The sequence below is a fragment of the Camelus dromedarius genome, chromosome 1 (assembly GCF_036321535.1).
Source record: "Camelus dromedarius isolate mCamDro1 chromosome 1, mCamDro1.pat, whole genome shotgun sequence".
Lineage (NCBI taxonomy): Eukaryota > Metazoa > Chordata > Mammalia > Artiodactyla > Camelidae > Camelus > Camelus dromedarius.
This window is the reverse complement of record NC_087436.1, coordinates 54,276,617-54,302,956: the sequence shown is the minus strand read 5'-3', so window position 1 is coordinate 54,302,956 and position 26,340 is coordinate 54,276,617. Positions and strand designations below refer to the sequence as shown.

The 26,340-nt window shown below is 33.3% G+C and overlaps 2 protein-coding genes across 2 annotated transcripts in view; one reads left to right on the top strand and one right to left on the bottom strand.

Annotated features, from left to right (window-relative positions):
• Positions 1 to 26,340, bottom strand: part of STPG2 (sperm tail PG-rich repeat containing 2) — a 440,242-nt gene that overhangs the window by 315,459 nt on the left and 98,443 nt on the right. Inside the window, exon 8 of the mRNA XM_031469154.2 lies at positions 20,152 to 20,244. The gene's annotated coding sequence lies outside the window, so the exon portion shown is untranslated. The remainder of the gene's footprint in view (positions 1 to 20,151; positions 20,245 to 26,340) is intronic.
• On the top strand, positions 3,290 to 4,357 carry LOC105089586 (ester hydrolase C11orf54 homolog). Its single transcript, XM_064489733.1, has one exon. It carries the CDS (start codon positions 3,364 to 3,366, stop codon positions 4,294 to 4,296), a length of 933 nt encoding a protein of 310 aa, XP_064345803.1. The 5' UTR covers positions 3,290 to 3,363; the 3' UTR covers positions 4,297 to 4,357.

The window sequence follows — 26,340 nt, the reverse complement described above, 5'->3', positions numbered from 1 at the left end:
GAATTCCATTGAAGTTAACAGTTTAAAATAGGCTGATAGTTTAAAATATTTTATGTAAACCTAACGATAACTACAGGGGAAAATCTTGTAGTAATTACACAAAAGAACACAATCAAGAAGTCAAAGTATACTGATACCAGAAGACATCAAAACACAAAAAAAGACAGCAAGATAAGAAACGAGTAACAATGGATCTACAAAACCACCAGAAAACGTTAACAAAATGGCAATACTACTAAGTCCTTACCTATCAATAATTATTTTAATTGTAAATGGATTAAATTCTCCAATCAAAAGACTGAATGGATTAAAAAAGAAAAACAAGATCCAACAATATGCTGTCTACAAGAGACTCACTTTAGCCTTAAAGACACAGAAACTAACAGTGAAAGGACAGAAAAGGATATTTCAAGCAAATGGTAACCAGAAAGAAAGCAGGCATAGCTATACTTATATTAGACAAAATAGATTTTAAACTAAAAATGGTAAAAAGAGAGAAGGTCATTATATATAAAGATCAACACAGCAAGAAGATATAACAATTATAAATATTTATTCATCCAACATTGGAGTACCTAAATATATAAAGCAAAAACTAACAGCTAAAATAAGAATACAGTAAAATAATAATAGTTGGGACTTTAATACCATAATTTCAATAATGGATAGATCATCCAGACAGAGAAGCAACAATGGAACAGTTGATCTGAACAACACTACAGACCAAATGGATCTAATAGCCGTAGACAGAACATTCTCTCCAACAACAGAAGAATACACATTCTTCTCAAAAGCATATGAAACATTTTCTAGAATAGAGCATATGTTAGGCACAAAACAAATCTTAGCAAATTCAAGAAGACTAAAATCATACCAAGCATCTTCTCTGACCACAATGGCATGAAACTGGAAATCAATAATAAGAAGAAAACTGAAATTTTAATGAACACATGGAAATTAAACAATACTCTCCTGAACAATCAACAGATCAAAGAAATTAAAGGGGAAATTAAAAAATTTCTTGAGATCAATGAAATGTAAACACAACATACCAGCACTTCTAAAAGGAAAGTTTATAGGAATAAACTACATTAAGATTCCAAATAAACAACCTAACCCTACACTTAAAGGAACTAGAAAAATAAGAAAAAACTGAGCCCAAAGTTAGAAGAAAATAAATTACAAAGATTAGAGCAGAAATCAATGAACTAGACAACAAAAAATATATATAAAAGATTAACCAAACTAAAAGTTGATCCTTTGATATTTGGGATATACTTGCAGTAAGAATGTACTATTTTTTTTAATTTTATTTATTGTTAATGGTATCACTGGGGACTGAATCCAAGACCTCATGAATGCTAAGCATGCACTCTGCCACTGAGCTATACCTACTCCCCCAAATTTAGTTCTTTGAAAAGATAAAATTGACAAACCTTTACCTAGACTAACCAAGGAAAAAAAGGAGAAAAGGACTCCAATCAACAAAATTGTAAAAAGGAAACATTACAACTGATATCACAGAAATTCAAAGGATCATGAGAGGCCACTATAAACAACTGTACACCAACAAACTGCACAACCTAAGAGAAATGGGAAATTTTTAGAAACATACAACTTACCAAAACTGAATCAGTAAGAAATAAAAAATTTGAATAGGCTAATTACTAGTAAAGAGATTGAATCAGTAATTTTAAATATCCCAAAACAGAAAAGCCTAGGACCAAATGCCTTCACTAGTGAATTTTACCAAATATTTAAAGAAGAATGAACACCAGTCCTTCTCAAATTCTTCCAAAAACTGAAGAGGAGGGAATGTTCCCAAACTCATTTTACAAGGCCAGCATTATCCTGATACTAAAACCAGAAAAGGTCACTACCAGAGAAGAAACATACACAAATTAATCAATATGAAATATCACATTAATAGAATGAAAGAAAAGAAATCATATGATCATCTCAATAGATGCCAAAAAAGCATTTGACAAAATTCAACATACATTTATCCTATAAAAAGTCTTAACAAATTAGGCATAGAAGGAACATATTTCAATATAATAAAGATCATGTATGGCAAGTCCACAGCTAACACCATACTCAGTAGTGAAATGATGAAAGCTTTTTCTCTAAGATCGGGAACAAGACAAAGGTGCCCACTCTCACTACTTCTATTCAACATAGTAGAGGAAGTTCTAGCTAAAGCAATCAGGCAAAAATAAGAAATAAAAGTATCAGAATTGGAAAGGAAGGAGCAAAGTTGTCTCTATTTGCAAATGACATGATTTTTTATATAGAAAACTAAAGACTCAACCAAAAACTGTTAGAGATAATTTAAGTAAAGTTGCAAGCTATATTAACATACAAAAATCAGTGGTGTTTCTATACAGTAACAATAAAATATCTGAAAAGGAAATAAATAAATCAATACCATTTATAATAGCATCAAAAACAATAAATTAGAAATAAATTCAATTAAGAAGATGAAAGATCTCTATGCTGAAAACTACAAGGCATTGATGAAAGAAATTGAAGACACAACTAAATGGAAAGATATCTGTGTTCATGAATTAAAAGAATTAACATTGTTAAAATGTCAATATTATCAAAAGCCATCTATAGATTCAATGAAATCCTTGTCAAGATTCCAAAGGCAATTTTTACAGAAGTAGAAAAAACACTCCTAAAATTTATATGGAACCCTAAAAGACCCCGAATAGCCAAAGAAATCCTGAGAAAGAAGAACGAAGCAGAAGGTATCACACTTCTTGATTTCAAGCTTTACTATAAAGCAATAGCCATCAAAACAGTATGGTACTGGCATTAAAACAAATAGACCAACAGAACAGAATCATGAGCCTAGAAATAAACCCAAACATATAACGTAAACTAATATTTGACAAGGGAGCCAAGAGCCCTCAAGAGAGAGAAGACAGTCTTCAATAAATGGTACTGAGATAATTAGATATTCACATGTAAAAGAATTAAACTGGACTTATGTCTTACACTACTCACCAAAAAATTACACAAAATGGATTAAAGACTTAAACACAAGACATGAAACTCCCAGAAGAAAACAAAGGAACATGGGTCTTGATAATGATATTTTGGATATGACATCTAAAGCCCCAGCAACAAAAAAAAATAAATAAATAAACAAATGGGACAACATCAAACCAAAAAACTCCTGCACAGCAAAGGAAACTATCAACACAGTAAAAACTGAGGCAAGTGGAGGCTTCAGGTGTAGGCTTCCCTAACCAATCGGAGCAGCAGCTGTTCAAGCTCAGTGCACTGTGAACTCCTGTGATAATCAGCCTACAGTAGCTTTATTTTCTACATCCTCGCACCTAAGGAAGAAAGAAAATGGCTTGTGCTGAGTATTCTTCCCATGTGCCAAGTCTAGAGGAGCTTGTTGGAGTTCTGCAGAAGGGGCTGAAGGAGAACTTTGCTGATGTCCAGGTCTCTATAGCTGATTGCCCTGATTTGACTAAGGAGCCATTTACCTTTCCTGTAAAAGGCATCTGTGGGAAAACTAGAATTACAGACGTAGGAGGTGTGCCTTATTTACTGCCTCTAGTAAATAAAAAAAAAAAAAAAAAGGTTTATGATCTAAATAAGATCGCAAAAGAAGTCCAGTCTCCTGGGGCTTTTATTCTTGGTGCGGGAGCAGGCCCATTTCAGACTCTTGGATTCAATTCTGAGTTTATGCCAGTTATTCAAACAGAAAGTGAACACAAACCTCTTGTGAATGGAAGTCCCTTTGCTCATGTTAACCCTGCAGATGGAGGGTGCCTACTGGAGAAACATAGTGAGAAATATCATGACTTTGGGTTTGCACTACTGGCTAATCTATTTGCCAGTGAGGGCCAATCTGGAAAGGTCGTTGAGGTGCAGGACAAAAGAAGAACTGGAAAGCTTAACTTTGGGACTTGTATGAGACAGACTCTTGAAAAACATTATGGAGGTAAGCCCGTAGGGATGGGAGGTACTTTTGTAATTCAGAAGGGAAAAGTGAAGACTCACATTATGCCTGCAGAATTTTCTTCCTGCTCATTGAACTCTGATGAAGAGGTGAATAAATGGTTGCATTTTCATGAGATGAAGGCTCCTTTGGTTTGTCTGCCAGTTTCTGTCTCCAGAGACCCAGGGTTTGATTTGCAGTTGAAGCACACTCATTGTTTCAGTTATCATGGAGGAGGTGGACACTACCATTATGACACTACCCCAGATACAGTGGAATACCTTGAATACTTCTTACCTGCAGAGTTTCTCTATCACATTGAACAACCAGAATAGACCCATTCATTTGGGTGAGATTAAATTAACTGATACTCACTTAGAAAAACAATCAACTAAGGTTGACTAACTCATTAATTGATACTAATATAAAATCTAATAGAAATGATCTCACTGCTTAATCCCTATTTTTTTGGCCTTTGAAATGAAGGGTATATTGACATTGCGCTCTGTATTATTTCACAGATCTAACTGAAAGAGATCATTGGGAACAAAGATACATGATGGAGATGTTCATTTTTTTATTCTAAAGATCAGTGTTATGTTTTTACCTTAAATATAATAAACATTATCAAGAAATTTTAAAAAATCAAAGTAAAAAGACAAACTACAGGATGGGAAAAACTATTTGCAAACCATATATTTGATAACAGATTAATATGCAAAACATATAAAGAACTCATAAAGCTCAATAGCAAAAATACAAATAACCCACTTTAAAAAGTGGGCAAGGGACCTGAATTTCTCCAAAGATATACAAAAGGCAAACAGGTACAGATGCAAGACAGTGGACAGGGAGAGCCAGCTGTGAAAACTAAATAGGAGAGTTTCCGTTTCAGACAAAATGGAATAAGCACATGCGACCCTAATCCTGCAAATTAAAATTAAAACCCTAGATCAAATATAGCTATTAGAAACCCTGAAAAGTAGAGAAAATAAAGTGGACTAAGAACCTCAGGACTCAAAGGAAGACCTGGTAGTTAACCCCCTAAGTGTTTTTCTTTTTTTCCCTCCTATACATCCTAGCCTAGACACAGTGCAGCTCATACCCTGAAAATGCCAACTGACACATGAAGGAAAAACAAGGAAGGAAAAAAAAAAAAAAAAAAACCAGCCTCAAGAAAAGCCTGTTCTCTCTAACCAAAGAACCAGGAAGAAGTCCCTGTGGGACTTTTGACTATACTCATTCTACTTCAAAAGAATCTGCACCCTGCCTCTTCCCCATCTGATGTTGCAGGGAGACTGTCAGGCAGAGCCCTATGGAGCATCCATGCACTGCACAAAAGAAATGATACCTCTCCCATGCCCCACTTGGTGCTGTAGAAACTATAGGGCAGAGACAGGCTTCAAATTGGCCACTGGGTAACATACAAACAGGACAGAACAGAATCACACTACAAAGATTCTCCTCGAAAGGAAAAAAGAAAGCGTGCAGGGATAATGTGTACATTTGAAGGAATAATTACTAAAAATTCCTAAATCTGATCAAAGATAAAAACCAACAGATCCAAGAATGTCAAACAAGATAAACCCATGTAAATCTCTACCCAAACACACCATAATCAAATTGCTAAAAACCAAAGACAAAAAAAAGGAAATCTTGAAATAGATCAAAGGGAAATGATACATTATCATTGAGGGAACATCAATTCAAATAGGAACTGATTTTTCTCATCTGAAAGTTATCCATCTAGTTTCCTTTCTTTTCCTCAAAAATATAAAGTCTCTCCCTCCTCAGGGGTCTGATACTAAATGATCCTTCTGTCTGGTTCAAACTTCCTCGGCCTCTTCTCACCATCGGCTTCTTCTCATTCCTTAGATCCTAACTCAAACGTCATTTCATCAGAGAAACATTCTGGGAGATTTAACTCACACCCAATCTCCGTCACTCTTCTCTTTCACAGTACTCTATTCTGTTACTGACTCACAACATCAACAACAACAAAAAGATCACATCATATAACTTTTTTGACTTAAGGCCTTTATTACTTCTGCACTAAAGTATTACTTCCATGAGAGCTAAAATCTACATCTTGTCTTGTCCACCTCTGTGTTCATACCACCTAGAATTACTCATGATAGACCCTTAATAAGTATATATTGAATGTCTGAATTAATGAATAAGCAAATGAACTAGTGAACAAGTGTTTGAAATTAAACTAATTAGAAAGCAAAGAGGGTTAACACTGAGTAAAATTTAGTGTAAATTATAGGATAGTCCAACTCAGTTTTCAATATGCACTTATATTAACATTGTCTGAGAGCTTTAAAAAATATGGATACTTGGGCCCCACCTCACAACAGTTAATTTATAACATCTAGGGGTGGGGTCTTGGCATCAGCATTTGTTAATACTCTCTAGCTGATTCTAAGAAGCTTTTTAAGCCAGGGCCAAGAAACACTGGCCTAACCAGCTGGCATATAATTTTGGATCTACCAGCAAATAGAGAATCTAGTTGTAATAATAATCCAATAATACAATTCTGAAGAGGAAAGGGGCAACTTTATGATAAAGCTTGAAGTAATAATAGTTTCTAATAAATAACTCTTTGAACAAAATAAATTCACACTGGTATGTTTCTTCCAAGAATACTGACAACAGAACAGGTATTTTACAATGATGTTAAAAATAAGCTTCATCCTGAAGGGAATTTGTGCAATTTAGGCTTCAAGGAAAATCCAGATAGTCGTGATAGAAACAGGAACAAGAAACGAAAGAGGATAAACAGCTATCCCGGGAATATAACAAATGTGTCCTTTTTGTACATCTCTCTCAATCCACTAAATTAAGAATCAGCTCCAAGTTTACTTCCTTCAAAAACTTTCTCTGACTTATTTCCTCACTTGAGTTGTGTTTTAAGGTACTTTTATGCTATTTGTCTGGAATTAGAGGAAATAAAAAAGTTATAATAATTAACTGGGTTTGGGTAATTCAACCCAAGTACTAATTAGAAATCCAAGTGGAGATATCAGATAGGTAGTTGGACGTATGTCTGAGGTCAGGGGAAAGGATGGGATGTATACATAAATGATCTGTCTCCTTGAACTACAGAGCAACTTCTGCTCCTCAATGGTGTAATGACAGCAGTACAGCTTTAAAATCTCACTTAAGATTTCAGTTCAATGGTAACAGGTAACTCTAAGTGTTTATATTCCCAAAGGTCATTAATGGTGGGCCATACACCTACACATTACAGATTAAATACTAAAATCCATTTTCAATACATGGGTATCACTGTGTTTTTAAATGTAACAAACATCAGACAGAATCAGTGTGTTACAAATTTTAAAACTTCTAGTGCATATATAAACCCCAAATTTTTCTATACAATCTTATGCTAAATTTTAAATTTAAGTGTGAAGATATTAAATGTAATAAGCAAATTTAAATGAGCAAGTTGAAGACAAATTTTAACATTTACAATAATATATTTTCTAGGTTGCTTTGTGATTTTGAGTGTTTATTTTAATCAAAAGTAACATAAAATTATAATTGCAAATCAATTCTAAGAATGTTCAAGCTTATATCAAAACTGTACTTTTAGAACAGATACTAAAAATAAAATTTTCAAAATTTCTAAGTTATAAGATCTAGATCTAAACATGCAAAATAACTAATTCTTTGAAATGATTTACCTGAACTGGATAATTAAATAATACTTGAATACCAACAAACAAGAAAACCTCCATCTACAGAGCTGTTTTCAGAGTAATCTTTATCTGAGAGAAAATTCTTATCAAGTTAAGTTGATGCTCATCATATATTTCTAGAAATTACTTTTAAGGTAAACACAACTAATCTGAGGATTCTCTGAAGCTCAGTTAGAAGCACTGTAATGGTGGCTCACCACCATATAAAAAAGAATTAGCACATTGAACTAGCAAGAAAGTATAGATGAGATGGGATAAGTGACCAGGAAAATAAAGTGCTAGGTCAGGGAAGGATTTTGGAAATAGGGGAACAAATTGAGAAAATCTGAACACATATATAACACTGGCAAACAATTTTAATGACTTTTATATTTTTTTTCATTTTTATCTTACCTGGCTAAGAAAAACTCAAAACATAACAGTGAAAAATTAAAACAATATACATGGTAGCATTTTATATAAATACAATAAATTTAATATTTAAAAAGTATATTCATATTCATGTAAAGATACATCTTACAAGCTGTATTGATACAGAGGCTAGAAATACTCTAGCCTCAAGCAGCCTTGGGCCTCAGAAATTCTAGGCACAAAAACACTAAAACAGACTATGAAAGGTATAATGTGAAAGATACACCCAGTCTCTAAACTTTTATGTAAACAATGTCAAGTGTTTCTTTTAGACTATATATCAGTTTGTCAAAGATTCCATCTCTTTTTTAGACTAATTAAATATTTCAAAATTATGTACATCTATTCTTCCTTTGAGGCAGGTACTGCTCAGAGGAAAAGAGCAGACTTCAATTTGTATTTTCTTTTTTGGTTAGTTTTTTTTTTTAATTGATTTTAAAAAGTTTAATTGATTTATATTCTTTCTTAAATGTAAAAGTATATGCTGAGAACCAACTGTGTACTTAGCATTGATACCAAACCATGAAGGGCAACAATGAAGATAGAATTTTCAACTTTAGGGTATAAACCATCTCTCTAAGGCTAAGATATGCATATATAAAGACATTAAAAACCAACCATACAGCAATGTTCTTAAATAAATGTCCAACAGAGTGATTCAAAGTGAAATAAAGATGTTTTAAAAGATATTCTTGAGTAATGATATTCCAAAAGACTGAGGAAAAATACTCAACTCTTATTTAATGCCCACCTTTTCTGTGAAAAACTAACTTTGCTACTGAAAATTAAAATCCATATATTGATTCATAAAAATAGATTCTGAAAACTTAAAAATAATTGTTGGCGATAATCAGGATGTTCAAAATAAAGTCTGCAGCTCCTAATGTGTTCTATCTCATGAGATTAGAGAGCCAGCAGGTGAAATAGTATGCATTGTTAGGAATATTTTTATGCATTAAGGAAAGGTCTACAGATATCACAAAGTGATGGGTCATTCCTTTCACATACACACAAAAAAATTGATCATATGCTCTATTTCCATAATGGAAGCAAGCCTGAAATCACTAACAAAGAGTTAGAAAAAAAGCCAACTCCGTGGAAATTAAACAATACTTTTCTAAATAGGCCAAAATGTGAGTTAAAGAATGTTTTAACTAAGTGAAAACAAACAAACAAAAAAACATAAAATGTGTAGAACAAAGCAGTGTATAAAGGAAATGTATTGCCTTAAAAATACATATACTCAAAAAAGAAGGAAAGCTGAAAATTATTGATTTAGATTCCATTTCAAAAACCAGAAAAAGAACAAATCAAACTTAAGGGGAAGTGCAAAGGAAGAAATTATAATCAATGAAATAGAAAATAAACACATAATAGAAAAAAAATCAAAAAAGTCAAAGGTTTCCTTTTTTAAAAAAGATAAATATTGATAAACACCTAGTAAGACTGATTACAGAAAAAAAGGAAGGAAAGAAGAGAAGGAAACAAATTACCAATATCAGGGGGTAATAAAAGGGCATCGCTATAGAGCTTAGAAACCAAAAAAAAAATAAAAAGGAAATACAATTAACTTTAAGAAAATCTACTTGACAATTTGCAAGAAATGGATATATTTCTCACAAAGTTGAATTAATAAAAGTAGAAAAAAGAAATACAAAATATAAATGGTCCAATATCTACTAAGGTATTTAAAATGCAGGTTTTATTATTATTTAAGTATGCGAAGCCAACAGGTCAGTAGATGACCGCCACTGAAAAGAGAGTTTGTTATACTCACCCGTCCTAAAAGGAGGAAGCATGCCACGGCATCGGAAGCCACACCGGGAAGCAACCGGCTGGTCAGGACGCAGAAGTGAGGCAAAAACACGGGTGAGAGCCTTTACTGTGGTTTCCACAGGAAGGAACAGGTGAGGCAGGGCATACAGGCTTAAAATTGGCTAGTTTGAAAAACTTCAGCAGGGTCCTGGGCTAGGGGGCTAACCTTAGCTGCCTGGTACCTGACCTGGGGTGATCAGAGCAGAAGAACGGTGGCTCCAAGTGAGAGTGTCCCAGAGAAGAGGTGGTTGGTGGTGTGAGCTCTGGATTGGCTTATCTGCATAGAAAAGGCACGTTGGCAAAAGAGCGATTGGCTATTTCTATTAACTGGCTAAGCCTGAAAGGGGCGGTCTATCCAGAGTCAACAAGGTCCAATACCAAGCCTCAGAAACAAGTGAAGAATACGTGAGGGAATTGAATCTTCTTAAAAAATCTTCCCACAAACAACAGGTCCAGAAGGCTTCAAACAGTGAATTCTTACAAACATTTCAAAAGAATACCTCAATCTTGAAAAAAAAAATTATTTGAAGGAACTGGGGAATTAAGAACCCTTACTCTGTCATTAGCCTTAAGTGAGTACGCCGTCGGGCCAAGGCCGAAGTTCACAACAGCTCGCACCTGGTAAGAGATAAATGTACGCATGCGCCAGGAGCATGAGTCAGCATTATGAACAATACGCATGCGCCAGTAGTGTGACTCAGCACTATGAACACTACGCATGCGCCACTAGCATTATAAAAGGACAAGTGCCTACACCTGAATGCCGCCAGCTACGTGGGCCACCTGTTTATACTACAATAAAGTGCTGTTTTGCTCCATGTTGGCTCCTTGCGCCTTTTTCCAGTTAGGCAGCTCACCTCCTCAGATCCCTCTCCAGCCTCCCGCAGCTGACACTTACTTTTAAGAACCCATTATAACATTGACTGCAAAACCTAAAAAGGTCATGACAAGAATGGACCTCATTTGTCTTCCCTGCCAATAATTCTTTTGCCAACACTGCCTTCCTTGGACTTACAGAATGGCTTATTTACTGTTACAGTATTCTAGGCAACATTATTTCTGGTCAAGGAACTCATTTAATAGCTAAAGAAATGTAGCAATGAGCTTCTGCTCATAGAATGCATGAGGTCTAATAGACTCTCACCACTTAAAAGCAGCTGACCTAAATGAACAACAGAAGGGCCTCCTGAAAACTCAATTATGGTGCCAATTGAGAGACAAGACCTTGAGAGGAGAGTGTCCAAGCACACATGTGGCAATACCTCTTCTCATTATTTTACCTAACAACACACTCAACAAAGTTTTTGCCTCTTATCTGCATAACTTTGAGCTCTATTTATTTATAAGACTTGATTCCCAAAGCAGGAAAGCTTCCACTTAGAGACATGACTCTGGTTCTGCAGAATTGAAAGTTAAGATGGGCAACTAGCACTTTGGGGTCCCTATGCCACTGAAACAAAGTAGAGCTTACTCTATTGACTGGGTGATTTGTCACAATTAACAAGTAGAATCTGAGATGCTGCTACACAGAGAGGACAGGAAGAACTCAGAATATTCTCTGAGATTCCTCTTAATACTTCTACCTCCAATATTAAGAATTGATGGAAAATTGTTATCAATCGGGAAAAAAAAAAAAAGGATCACTAAGGATTTGTATCCTTCAAAAGTGAAGGCTTGGTCATCTATCAGACAACAAACCCTGAACAGCTGACATTCTTATTGTGGGCCAAGGGAACAATGAGAGGGTGATAGCAGAAAGAAGTCAGAAATATCATCTGCAGCCTTGAACCAGTTAAGAATAAGGATTGTCAGTCATTCATATAAATTTCCTTGTATGTGCATGTGCGTGTGTGTGTGTGTTGTTTTCATTTTCCCTCTCCACCTCCTTTTCATTTTCTAAAAGGCTTATTAAAATTAAAAAGTATGATTTAGCATTTAGGTAACAATTATACCTTAACAATTACAACAGTATTTAGATAACAAAGTATTTAGATGGGCTATGACTAAATTTGCCCAGAGATGAAGACAATCACTGCTGTAAACTTGTGTCACCTCATTTTGCACAATGAGAAAATTTTTGTTACACAAAAGACAGTTGTACTGTTTTAGGAAGAAACACAGAGTTGTTTGGAATATCATATGTAATTTCAAATATGAGTAGAAAGATGAATATGGATGCTAAGTAGTCAAATGTTGAAATGTACCAGATTTGTTCCAGCTCCAATCCTGGAAACCTGCAAAACCTACCAATAGGTGGTGCTTGCAGAGGGTCTTTACAAGGCTGGTAAATGAAGGAGTTTCTTCCACTGGGTCTGCTTCATTCCAGAAGCAGCAGTTCCTTCCCATAGTAGCAACTAAATCTAGTTGCAAGTTTTCCAACATGCTTCTACTTTAGTTTTTTCTTGCATTACTCTACCCTTTCAGACTTTATAATATGAGTACTTCTTTCCATTATCTCTCTTCTTTATATTCCTCCTCACATCTCTGGCCTTTTTCCTTTCCCCTCTTTTTCTCTCTATTTTTCTAGCAATGTCATTTTAACTTATAGGAACCTGTTTCAGTTTTCTATATTTGTTCCCTATGTACTTGTGATGATGATACTAAGATAATGTTACTTAGTAGCTACATTTTAAATTTATGTGATGGAAAAATGCCCTTTCCCTTAGAAATCCGTAATAATACAATGGAACTATTGTTTGCCCCCAGAGATGCCAACAGAAAGACTATTAATACATACTTTTGTATATAATGATGACCAGACACTCAAGAGTTTAATATTCTGAATTGGTCAAAAGATGACTATGATGCCCATGTCAGTGGGATCAGATTTCTATAATTAAAGTCAGAGTTGCAGTCTATAGCTTTCTTCATCAGTGGAGGTAATTTTAAAAAAAGATGAATTCTTAAACATTTAAATATACTAAAACAAGGTTTACTTCTCATGAATATGTGCATTCTAAGTAAGATAATTAGACATTTGAAGTCAATTTCTAAATGTCATGTTTCATTAGTCATGAATTTATTATATAGAGGTTTCAATAGTATTAATGCCTTCATTACACTATGTGCTGGGTTGCATATATATAGTCATGTTGGCATCAAAGACTTAAATGATGGAGTTAAGGTCATGACTAATCTCCATACCACTTTTAACATATTTTTCTCTTTCAATTCTCATATAAGCTACCAAACAGTGACTGGTTGATATAAAATGTAGGAATCAGTTGGAATGGATGCCACAAACAGTCTAAATCTCAGAGATTATGCAGAGTATGAGTCATTCTGCTGATGTTTATTTTAAATGAACGTGGTGTCTTCAAAGTTAGGACAGATTTCATTCTCAAAACATGTGAAAGTGCACAAATTTTTATCAGCCAAAGAATAAAGATAAAATCATTTGTTCATGAAGTGATTATTTACTTCTGAGATTTCTGTAGGACAAGTAAAAATAATAAAAAACTAGGGAACTGCCTTCTCACAATCTGTGTAGTAGTGACAGGCAATTGTACCCAATCAAAAGGCAGGCTACTAGAATCCAATTTATCAGTGTCTCTTGCTCAGCAGTTGCCTTCACTGCTCTTTCTGTGCTTTGATGAAGTGGCATCCAGTGGCACTTCTTCTTGCTGTTTATCAAATGCATTTTCTGATCTCAGGAAATTAGACAATTAAATGAAAAACTTATATAGAGACATTAAAATGTAATGGAAGGACAGGAAGGATCTAAGTGCACTGTGACCAACTCACTCTTCAGTGTATCAGAAATCATTTGCCTAAAATCCTTTACTTGCATTGATGGGCCTGCAGTAAGAAAATTCACTTTAATGTGCCCTCCTCCATCAATGGTTAGGTGACTGACAGAAGATACCAACAAGCAAACTGACTAAACAATACAATGAACTCTAAAAACTACCTAAAAGTCTAAGAACTTTCTATGACTGTCCCAGCAAGATGTTACAAGAAAAGAAAGATTGATTGAGGGTAACAGAGTATAGTTTTTAGTCAGAAGAACTTTGATTCTTATGAAATAGTTCAGCTGAAATCCATTTCTAATATAGTTTTACTATCTCCTGGATCCCAAGGGTCTGTGTTCCAGGCCCAAGGGATCTTCTTCTGAGCTCCTGAGACACTAGCACTGGCTAAGCTGTGCTACCTCTTCAGAAGTATAAATCCCATTAACAAAAGGTCTCTCCAAGCTTCCAAGTAATAATAATTCCAACCTATTCCCTTTTTCCCCCAAGGTCTAAGGATGGTAGCATTGCTTGTTACTACTACTGTGATACTTCAGCGTTCTCTCTTTGCCTTTTTGAGTTCTCCAATATCCACAATTCCTTGTATTTATTTCAAAATAACTAGTGTGGTTCTGTCTCCTGACTAGACCCTGATTGACATTGGCCCTCTTTGCCTGAATAGAGCACAAAAACTCTTCTGTCTGCAGGAGCTACGCTGTATGAGGAAAGGAAGGTATTACTCTAGCACCCTCCCAGGCTTTCAGATATGAGTGCAAATCACACTTCATCATCTCTGGGATTTCTCAGCCTGAGTCCCCACATATTTCCAACACTACTACTCAACCCCCAATCTTACCAGAGTTCACCTGCAATGTGGGCGAGCATGGAACAGGCCTCAAACTCAAATCTCAACTCCCTTGCTCTGCTGCCTTTCTCTGTCCTTTTCTTCTAGTCTAGGAAGGGCTTTCTCATTCAGTGTAGCAGGAAAATTCCATTATCCTGCCATTTTCCTATTCTCTTTTCCTATAGTAATACCCTTATATTTCTCCCATCCCCATGAGAAGAACATGCCCCAAGTATCCAACTGGTCCCAAGAGTCACATCTGTCAAGTGGTAGCATGAAGCATGGTTTCCCCAGCAAAATTGCAGCTTGAAGCAAGCTTCCATAGCAGACCTGCAAACTTGCAAGTAAGTAATAAATGCTTTTTAGTATATGCCACTAAGATTTTGAGTTTATTATTCAGAAATAGCTAACTAATACAAAACTTGAACTTCTTAGCCTACCTCTAGTTCTAGAATATTCAAAGGAAAGTGAAAATTAGAAGACACTTTTCATTATTTTTAAAGCTCCATTATAGAGCCACAGCCCCCACAACTATGGTCTCTGAAATAAGCTTCAAGAAATGTTTCCAAAGTCAAATATTGAACATTTTTCTGTCTCTTTTCATCCTGACCTAGCAACACCATGCGAGACGGAGGGTGCCTCTGGGTGAAGAGGGTGAATATCACTTACAAGTAAGTGTAAAAATCAAAGACATTACCATATTTTTATACCTGCTCCTTATTAATATTATGGAATGATGAAAAGAGACCATAGGTTTTGAAATGAGATTGACTTAGCTTTGAGCCATAACCTGCCATTCACAATTTTTATAGCTAAATAACTTATAGCTTACTATGGGTAACACAATGAAATAAGTGTTGTAAGCAATAATACACTTAGTTCTTACCATGGCCCTATCAGGTTATCCCTACTTAATTTATTATTCCTATTTAACATTTGAAGAAACAGAGATGTTGCCTATGCTAATGTGTCTAGAAGGTGGAGCAGAGACTACAAAAGCATTTCTCTGATGCCAAAGCTTTTGCTCTTAAATTTTTACCTATTCTGCAGTGATATTCAAAATATTTAACAAGTCAAATGAATATAAATAAATATATAAATCATAATTTATTTTTTAAAAATCCCTTCTCAACTCTAAATATTATAAAAACTATTCATCAAGTGATAAGAGTTGTGGTGCAATTGTTTATCAAATAATTCTAATACATTTCAAGTCATTTGTTAATTTTTATAAAACATTGGTGTAATTTGGGGGATATTTTTTAATACCGGTTGTCATTCGCTAAATGATGCCCCTTTCTGAGCCATGATTCAATCTAAGCAAGCATACCAAATTCTTTCAATGACTTTCCCACTAAATTTATAGCCATTAGTTTATTTTTGGCCTCTAAATAACTGGAGGAAAGTTATTAACTTCAGTATTGTTCATGGGTTCATGATGCTGAATCCTCCATCAGTTTCTGTTAAGCAAGTTACATTTCCAAAAAAAAAAAAAAAGATGTATCCCTTATAATAATGTCTGAGATCCTTACAGTCATATCTCTTTGTTCTAGATCACAAAAATCATTTATTATACTATCATATTTATTTCAGTTGAGCTAATTCTTAAAGCCAGAGAAAAGCAGTGCAAAAAAGACCCTTAAAAGAGTAGATTCTATTGATGGACTCCCTTGGTTTGAATTCTAACTGCCATTTAAAAACTTTAAACTCTGTGCCTCAGTTTCCTCATTTTTAAAGATGATCATAATTACAGTACTCAAATGAATTAATATACATGTGGAATTGTGCATGGCATAGAACAAGCACTATCTGAGCATTAGTTCTTATTATTAATAAAATTAATGTCATTAATATCTGTGACAGACAGGCATTTTGTGTTTTTTAACAATTCACCTCACTGAATGAAGGTGAAATGTAACAGTATCTCAGGGGTGATTCCCTTAACATACATTCACAACTAGGAAGTTCAACACCAGCCATCTTCCTTTAAAGCATTTGGTGTGTAAGGAAAGATTTGCTTGCATTTCACTCTTAACCTGCCTAGGTTACCCTCTGAAGTCTTAACTGTATTAAGAATCTTCTTTGAGACTACCCACTGTGAGAGTCTTAGGCTTTGTCTCATTCTCTGGAGGCCTTTGAGACTATGAAAATTAAAACTCAAAGTCACCTGGTTGGCAGGCAAATGTCCTCAGGGTGAAAGTTGGCTTCAGTGCTCTACTTGCCATTCTAGGTCCCTCCTTAATTCAGCCTTTAGCCCGAGTACTCCTTTTTTCTTTCTAATTCTTGGAAGCATTCATATATGTGTTTTGTTTCTATTTTGTCTAGAAATTTGGTTGTTTGCAGAGAATGGGTCAGTCCATGTACCAGTATGTGATAATACCACTTCAAATGCATAAATATCAAAAATAAAAATCCAATCATATGCAAGAGTCTAAAATAAACAGTAAAATTGTCCTCGATCTCTCCCTGGTTCCATTCCCAGAAATAATTCATTTTAATAGTAACTGGGTTTTTTAGTTTGTTTGTTTTTTTGTTTGGTACCTACTATTATTACAAGCTTAGTATAAGGACCTATACTGTAATTTGTCAATTTTTTGACAACATCTGATAACTCTGCACTAGGAAATAAGAAATCTAGCATATTTTACTGCCTCCCACCTTTCACCTCTTGATTTTATTATTTTATTAATGACATTAAGGTTTCTAGTATTTATATTTTTATACTATAATTAAGTCCTCTGCAATGTGTACAGATTGCTTTCAAATCAATCATTATTAAAACAGAATTTAGAATATCATAATTATTCCCTATTGAACCAATTAGTGTAGCCAAACACAGAGACTTAAATAAAGCTCTGTCATCACCAAACCTGATTCTTGAAAAATGTCTCAAGCATGAACTAAAAATCCCTTCTTTGTTACTTTGTACTCACTTTTCTCTACTTCATCCAGAAATGCTCAGTTTCTATTCTTCTCCAAGTTTATATCACCCTCTCGTTTGCTTTTTTTATTTTGCTGGAGCATCTTCACATATGGGGTGTAAATTTCCAAGCTCTTGTGTGTCAAAAAATTATTTTCTTGATTCATTTAACTGAAAATTTGAGTAGAGGCAGAATTCTATATCTAAAATTATTTCCCCTTAGAAATTTTTGAAAATGCTTTTCCATCATTTCCTCGCTCTGAATTGTTGTTAATGCTGCTGAGAAAGTGTTGATGTGATTATGTTTCTCATCCCATTGTAGGTGACCCTGTTACTTTTCTCTGTGGAAGCTTCAAGGGCATTTGCTTTATTTCCAGCCTTCTGAAAATGCAAAAGAAGGTAAAAAGAATGTATGTCTTTTAAAGTTTACCCTACGAGGCATTTTGTTGAGATCTTCTAATTGAAGACATGTCTTTATTCTGCTCAAGACAACTTACTGCTTTTTACATCAACGACTCCCAACTACTGTCTCAGCGTTCTGCTTCTGGAATGCCTAAAAAACAGGTGTTTGGCTGCGTCTAGCCTCCATTTATCATATTTTCAATCTCTCTGTCTTCTTATATTCAATTAATGCTTATGTTGTAGTTTAAAAAAATAATTATTTCATTGGGACCTTGTAAAAGGAAGGGAGATGTATATGCTCTCTCACGTGAAACCAATGTCCGGGTTTTTAAATATTTTTATGTAAAACTTATATGTAACATGTTGAAAATTAAACTATATGCCAACCTTCAAGACTGCAATATATCGATAAATATAAAATTTAAAATATGTAGGAGGTAAATTTTCTAATACTTTGATTTGACATAAAAATTATAAAATTAATTCCATTATTTCATAAGTTTGAGATCAATATTGATCCAAGATCAGTAATTTGAATTTTTCATTAGACATATATAAGACACTTACATGTTTGAAGGGTATTTTTGTTTGTGAAAGGGATTCAAAAACCAAAGTATTCTATGGAACTAAACTATTTTACTTCTTGCATAAGCAGAGTCCCACTCAATACTTTTTTTTAATGTTTGAAGGTGTTTTTTTAGTTTTTTGAAGGGGGAAGGGGTCATGATTAGGTTTATCTGTTTAATTTTTTTTAATGGAGGTACTGGGTATTGAACCCAGGACCTCATGTAAGCTAAGCACACACTCTTATCACTTGAGCTATACCCTCCTCCCAACCCAATACTTTTAAATGCAAGTGTTTCATACTGAAAAAAAAGACAGTACTAAAAAGGAGTTTCCAGATGCAGTGAAGACAAAGATAAAAGAGGAAAATGTAACTTAGATGAAAGTAATTGGTAGAGCAACTCATCTTCCTTTAGAGCAGATCTCCATCATCTTTTTTCACTACAAACATGAAGTATAATATATACATACGCATTGTTATGGGAACCATCAGAGATCTGCATTGTCTTTTCCTAGTAGCTACAATATACTGACAGAAATAACTATGAATCCATTCTGAATATCTCTAAGCTAAAAAGCTTTATATTGGTAATAAGTTACTTAAGACATACTTCACAGTGGATCCAAAGGTGCATACAAGTATGACTCACTTGAGAAACATAACACAACCCTAAAATTCCTCAAGATGAGAAATAATCTATTAAAACAATACACTTATTTAACAATTATGAGAGTCTCTTAAATGTCAAGACACTGCTAGATGATTTTAAACTGTCTTTTGAACTTTAAGTTACAAAAAATCTCACAGACCATGATGCTAACTTTGATGCCATCTCTCAGATTCAGTCAACTGATGTCTCAGAAAAAAGTAAGTCCATTCCTGAATGGCTCTTACTAAATTAATCTAGTTCCTATGATTTCCTAGATATTCACAGCTATATTAACTTAACTAGCATTGCATTTATACTTCCTTTAAATTAGTTCATTCTAATCTTGTACCAGTTACTTCACCATTAAAAACATTATAAATGAACTCCTGGCATTGTGCAACTAGTAGAATTTCATTTCAGCAAGCAATGCTACTTCTCCAGTTGACTGGCTACATTTCAAAACCTGGTTGATGATCCTGTTTTGTTAATTTGTTACTAATAATATCTTACAATGACAGTCCAATTTCTATAAAAATTTATTTTAACAATACTTATACACACAAGTCTAAATTTTTTAATTTTAAATTTCACTTTGATCTTTTAAGTAAACTTAATCTGAACCAAATAGTTAAGTACACATTTTTAAATTTCAGCTGCTTTACTTACTTTAATTTATTCAATATTAGCTATTTATAAAAGTGGAAATTTATGGAAAAAATGGAAAAATTTATATCAACACAGTTAAAATACAGATTAACAGAGTAAAAAATGTCACTGAAGCATCTTAAGTTTCAAGATAGATTCAAATTGAAAAGGGAAAAAGTTTGCACTTATGAGTAAACTGAGTTGAACCTAAAGTAAACCTACTTTATATACAACACAAGTCAATTTTTCTATATGTCCTAAGAATGAATGCTCTCTGACCCTCTAGGAGATGTCTATGTAATGTTTTCCTACAGAGCAATGTTATACTTCTGTTTAGCTTCAAGAATTTCATTGAACTTCAAAAATATGGAAGTATACTACATGAAGATGTTAGAGCAGGCTACCGGGTACCTCTCTCAGGTCCTAATGTAATGTTTTTGTTATGCAATCTCTTCTATGATTCCTAGATTATAAAAACATTTAGTTATAGAGGAGCCTTCTTACCATATCTGATGGTTTAGTAGTTCTTTCTGTTCTTGATAAGAAAGCAGCATATTGGTTAGTCAAGTTAGATAGTTCATCAGAAGTTCCACTGACCTGTGAATTCCAAAAAACATGTTGAAAGAAGGAGTAAAAGGTATATATCATTTATTTTTATCAATACAAGGTGCACTATAAATAAGTCTGCAATGAACCTCATTAGCATTGCTCTGTCGTTAAACAGAGAGACATATATTCATTTTTAAAAATTTAATGATTCATAATAAAAGACTTTAAGTCAACAAGATATTAAAATGGAAAAAGGGTTGATTATATGAACCTCTAGGAAAGTAAATAGATCTGCATACATTATCTAAATATATTGGGGGCAAGTTATTAGCTATACTGTAATGTCAAATTCTGACAACAATTCCTGTTCAGTTTCCTAACTACTAGGTTGTAATCTCAATAATATGTATTTGGTCAATTACATAGTATTATTTGTCAATACTTACTTATAAATACATGAAATAGAAATATATGCACAATAACTATTTAAATTGATTAGGTGGCAATCCTGGGTTAATAAATACTCTTCCTACGTAAAATGATCCAAACTCTCTTACATATCATAATTTGTTATACGTACTGAAGATATAAACAAATAGACTAGAGAATGCTGGTAATCTAAAAATTTAATTAGCAATTAGTTAATCCTTGTGATATTATACTCCTTCTGATTTATTATACAATTTAGCCATTTGTATTCATTTAATAATTTAAACCATAGAACCAGCAGTACCATTCTTTATATATACAAAAGGGATGATAATTTATTTTCCCACTTTATATACTTCACTGTTTTTATTTCAGAATTTGATTTTCATATTTAATACTTCAGAATTTAACACCTGGTAGGATATTTAGGTATTTCTTTGTTAATTTTTTGAGGAACACTAATCTACTAAAAAATCCATCTCTCACATACTGTATCTTTGAAAGTATGTGCTTTGCTACCCTAAATGCTGAAGTTGGTGCTTCTCCACTCTTTTCTTCATGATATTATTCATACCTAGTCACTCAAAAGAAAATAGATTCTACCACTTTCAAAAACAGAAAAATCACAGTTCACATTTTGTAAAATGTGGAATCTTCCGAATATCTATGCCAGCATTATTATTTCATGTGATTTTTGTATTTATTGAAGCTGAAAAATAATTTGTCTTCATGAAAACTTTATTATTATCATATGCGGTATTAGAAATTATGAAATAAAGACATTCAAAAGCATTTTTGTCATTTTTACTGTGTAGGGGTAGAAGTTAACAAGTTCAAGGAATGAACTGCTCATTGGATGACTCTAGCTTTAGAGGGAATGAGTAGTTTACAGAAGACCACATTCTTACCAAATAAATCCATTCAAAATATAACAAAATCCAGATTTTTTATTTGTTATAAATGACTTATTTGTTAAAATCCAGGTTATAATATAACAAAATTCTATTTTTAAAGGCTTCATAGAGTTGTGGATGCTTCCAGCTCTATGAGCTGTCAGCATAGACAAGAAGGACTAAGATTCTGAACACGATAGAACATCTGAAAGGTTAGTTATCCATTTGCAGGTGCTTTTTTCCTGGGATATTTGCTGATGACAGGCAACAGAGAAAGAATCTGGGTTTAGGTCTGGCAGAGGGCTGTTTTTAAGGAACTGGAAAATAAGCTTATTGTGGTCTTGTTAGGCCACATGACAAAACTGCAGATTTGAGAAGCCTCAAAACATATGGTCTATTTCTGCATTAAGATGTCTGCAAGGGGATTAGGAGTAGGGTGATGCCAAAATTCTAAGCTAAAACTCTAAAACACAGAGTCATTAAAGATCAGAGTTCAGAACATGGTGGTGGGGGTGTTTAACAAAACATTTCAGGATCACAGTTGAAATCCTCAGAGGACTAACCTTTACAAAATGAACAAATCAGAGGTAAACTAAGCCCTAGAAAAATTGTAATCACCACAATCCATGATTAGGCTAAGGTAATCTCTTTTGACTTCTATCTGCTTTGCAAAGAAAAGTATGAAGTCTCTCTAGTAGAAGATAATGCCATTTAGAGTCTCTATATTATACACAATATCTAGTATTCTATTAAAAATTATGACTGAAGCATTGTGCTGTACACCAGAAACTGACATGACATTGTAAACTGACTATATGTCAATAAAAACATATATGAAAAATTATGGGACATGCCAAAAGATAGATATGAGTGATCAAAAACCAAGAGAAAAAATAATAGAAAATAACAACTGACCCACAGGTGATCCAGATACTGGAGCTAGCAGACAGAACTTTAACTGTGATAAATGTGTTCAAGAAAACACAGGAAAAATTTGAAAAAACAAACAAAAACCTGAAACCATAGAGAATTCCTCCTAAGAAGTTAAATCATAAGAAAGAATTAAATAGGCATTCTAGAACTAAAAAATAGAATATCTGAAATTAAAAACTGAATAGATCAACTTAATAGCATTTGAAACAGCTGCAATAAAAATTCAGTGAACTGAAAGATAGCCCTGTAGGAAATATTAAAATTGAAGCATAAAGAGGAAAAAGGAGACATAATACAGAGTGCTTATAATATGTGCTTGGATCATGGTAAATAAGTGTAACGTATATATTTATTATTGTTCCAGAAAGACAGGCAGGGAAGAATGTGACAGAAGAAATATATGAAGATATAATAGTCAAGAATTATTTAAAATTGATGAAAGACATCAACCCAGAGATTCAAAGGCTCACAAACCTCAAGCAATATAAAGAAAACCATACTCTTGATACATAAAAGACAAAGATCAAAAATAATAATAATAATAATAGTAATAACTTTTAAAAGGGAAACTTTCAATAATTTCAATAACTGCTTTCAAAAGGGAAAGTTAGCATTATTGGGAAAGTGGTTAAAATAATCCTGTTATTTGGACTGCAAAAAGGATGCAAAAAAAAGGATGCATATTGTAATTATTATAGCAACCAATAAAAGAAGAGTAAAACAATGCATAACTGAAAATATAATAGAGGTAGATAAATGGAATAATATAAAATATTTGATTAACTAAAAAAAGGTGAAGTAAGAAAAAATCTAAAACAAGTGGGCTAACAGAATATATGAGATAATATGGCTTATATACACACAAATATATCAGTAATCACATTAACTATAAATGGACCAATAGTACTGTTAAACACAAAGTTTATCAGACTGGATTTTCAACACTCAGAAGTGTTTGGGGTATGTCTTTTATTCTTGATTATAGTTTGTCAAATTTTATATAAACTACTAGTGGCTGAGTTATACCTATACACAGTTTTTAATTGTCAATAATATATTATAGCACATCTTCTTTATCCATTCATCTTTATATACACACAGGTTGATTCCATATCTCCGCTATTGTGAATAATGCAGCAACGAATGTGAGACAGCAGACATTTCTTCAATATACTGACTTCATTTCCTTTAGAAATATAATCAGAAGTCAGATTGCTAGATTATATGGTAGTTCTATTCTTAATTTTTTCAGGAACCTCCATACTGTTTTCCACAGAGGCTGTACCAGTTTACATTCCTACCAAAAGTGTACAAAGGTTCCTGTTTCTCCACATTCTCACCCACACTTATCTCATCTTTTTGACAATATTCATTCTAACAGGTGTGAAGTGATACGGCGTGGTGATTTTGATTTGCATTTGCCTGGTGATTAGTGATGTCGAGCATTTTCTCATATACCTGTTGGCCATTTGTATGTATTCTTTTAAGAAATGTATTTTCAAATCCTTTGTCCATTTTTAAATCAAACTGTTCATTTTCTTGCTATTGAGCTGTTGGAGTTTCTTATATATTTTGGATAATAACCTCTTTTCAGATGTATGGTTTGTAAATATTTTCCCATTCACTGTTGATTGTTTCCTTTATTGTACAGAAGGTTTTTAGTTCAATGCAATTCAACTTGTCTATTTTTGCTTTTGTTGGCTGTACCTTTGAAGTCATATATAAAAAAAATTATTGTCTACATCAATGTCAAGATGATTTTCCCTATGTTTTCGTCTAGTAGTTTAACAGTTTCAGGTCTTATATTTTAGTCTCTAACTCATGTTGACTTGATTTTTCAAGATAAAAATAAAAGTTCCATTTTATTCTTCTGCATGTGGATATCCAGTTTTCCCAGCACCATTCATTGAAGAGACTGTCTTTTCTCCACTATGTGTTCTTGGCAGAAAATGCATGGATTTCTGAGGCTTCCTATTCTGTTCTGATGGTCTATGTGCCTGTTTTTATTGTTTTTATTACCATAGCTTTGTAGTATATTTTGAAATCAGGTAGAGTGATGAGTCCAGTTTTGTTCTTTTTTGCTCAAGATTGCTTTGGCTGTTTGGGGTCTTGTGTGGTTCCACATGAATTTTAGGATTGTTTTTTCCTGTTTCTGTGAAAAATGCCATTGGAATTTTGATAGGGATTGCACTGACTCTGACTATCACTTTGGGTAGTATGGACATTTACACAGTATTAATTTTTCTAATCCATGAACATAGAACATCTTGCCATTTATTTGTGTCTTTTTCAATTTTTTTCATCATTGTTTTATAGTCTTCAAGTGTACAGACCTTTTTCCTCCTTGGTTAAATTTATTACTAAGTATTTTTTAAGCTATTGTAAACAGGACTGTTTGCTTAATTTCTTTTTTGGAAAGTTTGTCATTAATGTGTAAAAATGTGATTGATTTTCTAATGTTAATTTGTAGCTTGCAACTTTACTAAGAACAACTTAAAATTTTGCAAGAAATTATGAAAATCTCATGTTGTGAAATTTTAACAATTTGTTTAAATAAAAACAGAAACTATTGAACTTCATTCACTTCCATTTTTCTGATATGCCTATAAATCTGTAGCATCACTCAAAGATTAGTGACGATTTCACAGCTGTTCTTTCATTAGAATGAGATGTATTTCAGCTACATTTTGAAGTTTTTAACTAATTTAAAGCACTAGGGTGCTCACTTTGACAACATATATACTAAAACTGGAACCATACAGATATTAGCATCCTGTACGAAGATGGCGTGCAAATGTGTGAAGCGTTTCATTAAAAAAATTTTTTTAAGCACTAGGGTACATTCTAGCATTACCACCATAAGCATCCTAGGATTCAATTTCCTATAAACCATGTGTGTTCCACACTTTCTGGGTTGAAAATCATTTTCTCTGATAGGAAGGACCAATCCAATTCAGTAATTCAGTGGTTCTACTGAATTATCTAATCTGTTGTTAATCACAGTGTACTTTTTTCCATGATGCACTTGTCATCTCTAGAACTTTAATTTGTGCCTTTTTATTTGTTCCATTTATCTACTTAATATGTTCAATCGTTTGTCTACCTTCTTGAATATACAGAATATAGTTATAACTGTTCAATGTGCTTGTCTACTAATTTTATTATCTGTATAATTTCTGGGTCTCTTTATATTGATTAATTTCTTTCCTGATTCTAGGTTGTATTTTCCTGCTCCTTTGCATACCTAGTAATTTTTTTTATTATTTAATGCTACACTCTGTGAATTTTACCTTATTAGGTTCTGGATATTTTTTAATCCCTATGAACATTATTGAGTTTCGTTCTGGGATGCACAAGCTCAGTACAACGAAACATATATACATAAAAGACAAAACCAATGGAGAAAAAAAGAAACTGCCATTCACAGAGGGCATAAAAGTGCTTGAGGAAATTTTTTTAAACTAATAATAAATTAGTAGAATTAATCATTTAATATAGCAAGAAGTTTGGATCATTGGTAACAAATCTTTAACAAAGACTATAATATTTCTTTATATCAATAACAGAAAGCTAAACAACGAAAATATTTTAAAGATAACATTTCAATAGCATTAGAAAACATCAAATACCAAGGAATAAATCTAACAAAGATGAGTAAGACACCTATACAAAAATTATAAAACCTCAAAGAACATTTTAAAAAGAGCTAATTGAAAGAAAATCTAAATTTACTGTCAGAAAATAGTGGCATAATCTTAAAATAAACAAGTATTTAAAGACATACATATGAGATTCTCAAAGAGATAAAGAATAAGATCTATTTAAAAGAAATTACACTGATACTGGCGAGTTCCATTTTAGAATTCTCCTTCCAGCTCACTAGCACTGG

Bases quoted from the DNA above. Each gene is read 5' to 3' on its own strand.
- LOC105089586 (XM_064489733.1), top strand. From the start codon at position 3,364: ATGGCTTGTGCTGAGTATTCTTCCCATGTGCCAAGTCTAGAGGAGCTT.